General features: G+C 50.1%; 1 protein-coding gene across 1 annotated transcript in view; it reads left to right on the forward strand.

Annotated features, from left to right (window-relative positions):
- ST3GAL2 (ST3 beta-galactoside alpha-2,3-sialyltransferase 2) overlaps positions 1–5,679 on the forward strand; it is a 31,558-nt gene extending 25,879 nt beyond the window's left edge. Inside the window, exons 5-7 of the mRNA XM_087729562.1 lie at positions 1,232–1,277; positions 2,148–2,267; positions 2,917–5,679. Of these exons, the coding sequence (XP_087585688.1) occupies positions 1,232–1,277; positions 2,148–2,267; positions 2,917–3,090 (340 nt within the window). The 3' untranslated portion in view covers positions 3,091–5,679. The remainder of the gene's footprint in view (positions 1–1,231; positions 1,278–2,147; positions 2,268–2,916) is intronic.
- Positions 5,680–7,747: the final 2,068 nt, after the last annotated feature.

Genomic DNA, 7,747 nt, shown 5'->3' on the forward strand with positions numbered 1-7,747 from the left:
AAGGGTCCACTCCTCTCCTTTTTATCCCTTTCCAAAGGGAAGCTGATTGCTGTAGCTGCCACGGTGTTGCCTTCGCAGGCAGTTCCTAAGGTCCTGTGGCCAAAGTGGCTTCAGCTGCCCTCTGCGTGTGGCCCTTGCTGCCCAAGAGGCCTCTGGCTGGGAATGTTGCTTTCTACGTAGGGCTGCCCTGGAAGACGACTCGGAAGCTGCACCTGGCCCAGAATATGCAGCACAAACAGCAGACCCCCCCGCCCCCCCCCCCGGGTGATTGCCATGCACCGCAGGCTTCCAGGGGCTGGTGATCTCCCAGGAAGCCCTGCCTGGCACAGGAGCAGCGTATTGGAGGGAGTTCTCCACCTCCAGTTCTCTGCCATCCTGCAAAACCAGATACTGTTGGCATGCTCTGTCTCTCTTATGGGACCCCAAATCCGAGCCTTCTCTGTCAGCAGGTGCCCCATTGAGCAGCTCCAATGGTACCAACATTGACGCCCTTTAAGAAGGACCCAAAGACCTCTTTCTCCCAGGTCCCGGGTCCAGATATTGTATGAGTTATTGTCCTAACTTGGTGCATTTAGTTTTATTTAGTTTTATTTTATTTATAAAATTTTATATGGCAAAGTCCCCGAAAAGCTGCCCTGAGCTGCTTGGCAAGCAAATAGCCATACTAATAGCAATGGTAATCCAGACCCTGTCCAGGAAGGGCTGAAGAGCAAGAGAGCCCCTCTCTTTAACTCCTCTTCCTGTGCCTCGGACTAAGGACCCCCCGAGTTTCCTCTCCTTCAGGTAGGGAGTCCTCTCTTGGAGAGAGCTGGCTAGCTCAGAGAGCCTCCGGTTCCTTCTAGTCCTTCCACTTGGCAGCTGCTTTGGGGTTCACCTTATTTATTTATAAAATGTGTTGGCAGCCCATCTTATCTCCGGGTTAGCTCTCAGAACAAGATTCTCCTCCAGAGGCCCTGTGCCATGAGGGGCAGCTGAGGGTTAGGTATCGTGGCTGTGCTGGTCAGAAGCAGCTGATCCTGGTTGGAGAAGGCACCTGCCTGCCCCCTTTTTTTGACTGTTCCACTTGTGAAGGGGCCCAGATCTTCCAGCTGCCTCTCTCCCTGCTTCCTCTGGCAGCTGCTTCCCCCAGGCTCTTCCCTCCTGGAAGGGAGCAGGAGGAGTGCAGGCAGCCTTCTTTGTTTCCCCCCACATTTGTTGAAGCCTTGCTTCTTCTCTCCTGTGTCTCTTGCAGCACTTACGCACCGGTGAAGCCATTCCTCCGGGTGGACAAAGAGAGGGTAAGTTAGGCACAGGTTATTTACCGATTACTTTCCACATTTATATGTACCCTGTGATGTGCTGTATCCCCAGGATTTACTCAAAACTAAGGAAATGAAGGAAAGCACTTTATGAGAAAGCATACAAAATAATGACAAAGCGCAACCCCCCCTCCGAGCTTCCCAGTGCCCACCTAAAGAAAGATTGTCCAAGCTGCCCCTTGGTTCATTCTGCGTCCCTTCAGCAGAGAGAACTGGGGGGGGGGGGAGCACGGGGGCGGAATGGATAAACCACACAGGCAGATTTCGCCCATCATCCTTTAATTTATATCCCTGCATTTAGCAGTGGGTTGGACTGGGTGGCCCCTGGGAAGGTTTGATTTTACTTGTTTTAAAGTATTTGGTGGTTGCAGAAAGTCTGGCCCAGGACTCTCTGCCCTTGCTGCCACCCCCTCTTTCATGCCCTAGCCCTGCCTGAATGGGTTGGGTCATTCTAATATTTTTGAGGGTACGGGGAGGATCAGAGGGCGGAAAACCCTCCTGAGCCTTGACGTTCTGCTTTCATGCTATGAAGCCTCTGGCCCATCTGTTCTGAGGAACTCCACATGACCTCCCCGACCAGGGATGGTCCTTGAGTCTCACATATTGTACATCCTGCTTTAATTGCTGGGATTATTTTTGCAACTTATGTGTTGCTTCAGTAATGTTATTTTTATCTTGCGCGTAAACTTTTCTGTAAGGCAGTATTTGGACCAGTAGATGCCACCAAACCTGGAAATGGACTTAGTTGTGCCCTCTGAATCTCTGCTGGGGCTTCACCCAGAGATCTGAAATTGGGCTGGCAGCGCAAAAAAACCCTTCTTAACTGCCCCTTTGGTTTCTTGCCTTTAGGTTCAGATCTACAATCCAGCATTCTTCAAATACATCCATGACCGGTGGACGGAGCATCATGGCCGCTATCCCTCCACAGGCATGCTGGTGCTCTTTTTCGCCCTGCATGTTTGCGATGAGGTCAGTTTTGGTAGGCCAAGCAAGTTGTCCCAATGGGAGTAACAGCAGCAGTCCTGCTGATTAAATGATGCTTATACTTTGATTTTTAACTTTGAAAAGAGTTTTAGCTATAGTTTTTCCTCCGACATGGGATGTGCAGGAAAGGGGCTGCGTGGTCATCTGTTCTTCTGAGAAATGGGAGGCTCTCTCCTGAACCCCCAACTGACTTTGTCTCAGGCTTTGGGTGGGTCACCTATCAGCGCAGGGTCTGGATGAAGAGGCAGGAAAAGTGGGATAATGAAGCAGGATGGCTGGCTAAAGCAATGGGAAGAAGAGTCGGGAGAGTTACTAGAGATGCTCAAGCAGAGGCCCGGCAGCCATTGAGCAAGGAGGCGACCTTGAGCCAGATCATCTCTGAGGTCCAGTAGAGGAAATAGTTTTCCTTCAGATTCTTCTTTCATGTCATGTCAGACGTTGTTTTCTTCTTCTGGGTGGGGGTGGGGCAGCTTAGAACAGTCTTCAACGTAGGGAAGCCAACCAGGGAAAGGATGTCACTCATTTCTTACTCCCATCAATTGTGGGCCCACTTCAGTAGGAAACGTAGGCTGGCGTCTAGGTTGCCTGGAGTTCCCCCCAGTGAGCGGGTCTTCTTTCCCTCTCCCGGTGACAGGTCAACGTCTTCGGGTTCGGGGCAGACGGCCATGGCAACTGGCACCACTACTGGGAGAACAACCGCTACGCTGGAGAGTTCCGGAAGACTGGAGTGCACGATGCAGACTTTGAGGCCCACATTGTGGACATCCTGGAAAAGGCTAACAAGATCAGTGTTTATCGTGGCCACTGAGGTTTCCAGCTGCTGCCGGGCAGCCTGGCTGTCAGTGGCTGGGTGAGGAGGGACGGTTCTTCTGCACCCGATGCACCATTTGGCGTCCTTTTTGAAGAGGATGAAGAGGAAATGAGGAGCTGAGGGAGGGAAGGACACCAAAGCCGCCGAGGAGGCTCCAGTGAAGCAGATTCAGGCAGAGAGCAGCTCAACTCCTACTCCTCCCTGAGAACAAACCAAGGAGATGCAGGAGCCTCTGTAGCCCCTGAGCCAGGGAAGGAGAGAAGAGCCACAGTGGTCATTCAGGCTCCTCCTCCTCTTGCTTCTGCCCAAGCCTGACTCTGCGACTCCCTTTTGCCTCCACCAAGCCCCACGAGGGGCACATCGGACTCTTTTTTTTTAATTAAGCTTTTCTTCAGTACATGAGAGCAGCTTCCTACCTTTGCCCCAGGAAGTGATTTTTCTTTTTCTTTTCTATACAATTAGATCCCAGGCTGGATTGCATTTTTGCCCCAGACACGTAAACTCATGTAGAAACCTTGGAGGAGAAGCCAGGAGGAGCCTGCAGCTTTCCTGGAGATGGTGAACATTGACTCAGGGCCTGGTGTGCTTGCAATGAGGGTGGATGCTCTTGTTCCCAGAGCATCCCAGAAGTCCTGCCGAAGCTCTCAGATTTTGCAGGCTGTGACTTGGACTCTTCATTTCTGTCCTGCCCTCCAATGCGGCAAGATTTCACCCCTTGGCCTGGAGGTTCCTGACCGCCCAGGCCTCCTTCCTCCCTCTCTCCGCTCGACATATTTCCAGTCCCATGTTCTGTTCATGGCAGGGATGCAAGGAAGGGCTGCCCTTCAGATCTTTGGGGCAGAGGGCTCTGCCTCCGGGTTACAGCCTTTCTCCAGGGGAAGAAGGAAGGGGTGGTTGACAAACGGGTCCAATCGAGTCAGAATCCCCAGGCCTTCCAGCATGAAATCCACAAGCGATTAATATTTTTTAGCTCACTTTCTGCAAAGAGCTAGCAGTTTTAGGCCTGCCTTCGCCTTGTTAGCCAAGGGGAGGGCTTCAGGGTGTGGTATTCCTGCCTGCTCTCCTTCATTGAGAGCAAGAGAAGGGGTTCCCGAGTCAGCCCAGCTTCCTTCTCTTGCCCTGAGTGCAAGAAACAGGGGGCTTCCCAGTTGTTTTGGCCATTAAGGTCTTGGAGACAAATGGCAAAATCAAGTTGCCCATAAGCGGTTTTCTTCAAAAGGACAATCCCAGCAAATGATCACTGTTTTCGTTCTTGAAATAATTGAATTCCAGAGCATGAAGGAGCTGTGGCAATGGTGGCTTTTCGTTACGAGTATAACTAAGAATATTTCCCCAAGATGTTCTTGGAGCACTAAAAAATAAGAAATGGTAGCAATGGTGGTTCTATAAACCAGCCCTGGCCTTGGCGGGTCAGTCGCTTCTGGCTGACACCAGGGCAGCTTTCTATGGTCATATGGAAGTGGAGGGTACCCTCCCCAATGGTGCTGGGTCGTCCTTGTGCTTCTGGGACAGCATCAAATCTTATTGTCACCCCCCCTCCCCTCCGCCCCACTGCAACTGGATTGCAGTTTCCCTTTGGTGAGCCTTGCGACGCCCCTCGGAACTCTAGCTTGGTGCCCTGAGATGCAGATACCTGCAATCAAGGAGCTGGCAGGTTCAAGTGTGCCCAGGATCTTGGACCTTTTGGCCTTCTCTCAACCATTGTTTCTCCACAAAAGAGGTTGGGGGAAGGTCCCACAGTCAGCTGACCTTCCCCCAACCTCTTTTGTGGAGAAACAATGGGAAACCGCAATCCAGGTGCAGTAGGTGTGGGGGGGGGAGAGAGGGGGTGCCAGTGTCATCAGGACTGACCTAGAGTAGGCACTCTTGATGCCCTGCATCAAGAGTTGCTTTGCTTTGATTCTACGAACAAGGATTGTGTGGCCTTGAGCTCTTTCCCCCTTGGTCCCTGCAATTGAGGTACCAGCTGGAAGTATGGGCATGGTGCTCCCTGGGCTTTGGGGCTCCAGGATGGGAGCTGCAGCCTTCTTCCCACCTCAGTTGCAATTGCAACACCTCCAGTTCACATGGGCACTTTTCCAGGGGGCTTCCTTAGTGAACTGTTGATAGCTCTTCACACATCTTTATCCCACTGTCCCTGGATGGCATGGCATGGCCTGATAGGAGGGCTGGCTAATCCCAGGAGCTTCTGCATCTGGCAGAATGGCTGCCTGGCTGCACTGAAACTGCCATTATTTCTTGGGCTGGGCCCGCAGCCGGTGTCAGAGTGAGGGGAGGGAGATCTTCTGGTCCCTGATGGTCCAGCTTGGGCTTCTTCCTGTCCCAGGACAGACCTGGCCAAATCAGTGGCTACTTCAGCTCCCAGCGGTTGGGAGTGGTCATTGCCCAATTCTTGCAAATCTTACAGGCTCAGGAGGTCCTTCAGCCAAAGGGTTTGTTTTCCTTCCTGCCTTGGAAAGCTGCCTCTGCTCCAAACCAGTGATGCTGCCCCTCCTTTTGTGTTTTTTTAATTTCACAGGCTAGTTTGGAAGAATGGGATTTGTTTTATGTTCTGCTACACAAAATAAAACCTGTACCTTTTCCTTCTGGGGACTCCTGGTATTTATGCTGTAGGTGTCCTGGACCCTTTTACAGCCACAAGAGACCCTTGGGAGACAGCCGAGTCAAGCTGCTGCTACTGACTCCACTATTCCAAGCACATACCCCAGTCTAACCAGCACAAAGTAAGATGGAACAACGTCCGTCCATAACCTCGAGGTTGTTTCTGTTAAAGCATCCCGAGATGGAGAGGAGTGGCTGGCCGGCCAATGTTGAGCTATCCCACCTGTGTACCTGGTTGCTTTTCCTATGCTCCCCGAAGCCATTTCACCTACCCTGCAGTTAGGAGTCCCAGTGCCCCATGGATTCACCACATGTGTGGCACACCTGGACAAGGCCTCCTCCAGAACCTTCCAAAGCTTACAGCCTTGCTGACAGGAACCCTCCTGGCCATGCCTGTCTTGTTGGTAGCCTCTCTGGCTCAAAACATCTAGTCCAACCTTGCTCCAGCAGGTGTGGGGAAAGGAGATTTGGGGCAATTGCCTTGTTTCCTCCTCCAGACTGTTCCCATATTCATAGGACGTTCAAGGACATCTTCCCTTTTGGCTCCTCACAGAGATCAGTCAGTCCCATTCTGTTTCCAAAGGGCCCCTCCTCTTCTAGGTCTGCTTTTCTGTGGAGAACGGCTGACTTGCCATGAAGATCTTCACAGTCCCCATCAGCAGAGCCACAGCAGGGAGAACATTGTGGGACTAGTGGCCTGCTCCATATTCTTTTTGAAATTTGTCATCTAATGCAGCTGTGGATCAAGCAGGAGACGGACACCTTTTTCAGGCCTCCCGTTCCCTTCTTCCTCTCCCCTCCCTTCAGGGCAGTTCTTCAAATCTCATCTCACATCTGTTCCAGCTGAGCGTGGTTTCTCCCAAAGGCAACCATCTTTCCCTTAAGATCACAGGTGTCAAACTTGCTGCATTGCACCGTCACATGACATTTTGTGATGTTTCCCTCTTCGTGGAGCTGGGATGGGCGTGGCCTGCATGTGACGCATCTGGCCCATGGGACGCCAAGTTTGATACCCCTGCCGTAGATGTCCTGCATCTGCTGAGCCTTGGATCTTGTCCACTGCGCTTGAAAAATGGCACCCACCATGTTCATTCCATAGTGGATGAGTGGTGATCTCCCTTAACCTGACAAGTATGCCTGGTTGTTTTTTTTTTTTACTTTTTATTAAATTGTATCGAAACACCTAAGCACGTGCATGCAAAGACACAGAGACACACATAAAAAAGGAGCACAAAACCAAGCATCCACATTAACATTCCTATATATCCCTATAATTGTATAACAGAAGGCACCCACAATTCTCCTGCTCGACATGAACCATCGAGTCAAAAGGGCTGAGCTTTAACCTGCCCTGAATGAGCAAGAGAAAATAGGGTTGTTGCTCTGGCAACATGGATGATTTTTGGAAAGCATCTGCCACAGTCCTGTTTTTGTTTTTAGCGTTAGCTCACACTGAGTATTTATTCAACTTTTGGAGCATGGATTGAAGTTGCAGTTGGGCCAGATGTATAGTTTGCAACCTGATCCACCAAAGCAGAAGAGATTGGGGGAAAAAACCAGTCTGCCTAAAACTATTCCAGTGCATAAAAGAGAAGAAATTACATTGTTTTCTTTTAGGGTTTAAACATGCTAAATTTGAAAATAAATACTTGCAGTGCTTTCCAGTGAAGGATACTGTGCTTTCATTCATTCATTCAATTTATATGGCTGCCCATCTCAAATCCATAAGCAACGGTTAAGTGTTACTTTTGTTAAAGAGTATTTTTCTTTGCAGATTTTGAATAGGAAAGAATGAATTGCCAGCAGAAATCATTCATTGATAACTTGGAGAATCAGAAGTCCTTGATATGTGAAGAAAAATGGCAAATCCAGTGAAAACATCTGTCTATGCAACCAACATAACAATTCATTGTGCATTACATCCCTGTAGCAATATTGATGGATATCATGCAGAAATGGAAGCAGAAGTTTATTCCAAATCAAACAAATTGTTGAAGATGAAAGGCAAGCATTGGCTGATTCTATAAAAGACAGCCAACAGGGATGCAAGTTT

This window comes from Thamnophis sirtalis, unplaced genomic scaffold (genome assembly GCF_051295495.1).
Source record: "Thamnophis sirtalis isolate CommonGarterSnake01/CBP01778 unplaced genomic scaffold, rThaSir2_p1.2 scaffold_14, whole genome shotgun sequence".
NCBI classification, from domain to species: Eukaryota; Metazoa; Chordata; class Lepidosauria; order Squamata; family Natricidae; genus Thamnophis; species Thamnophis sirtalis.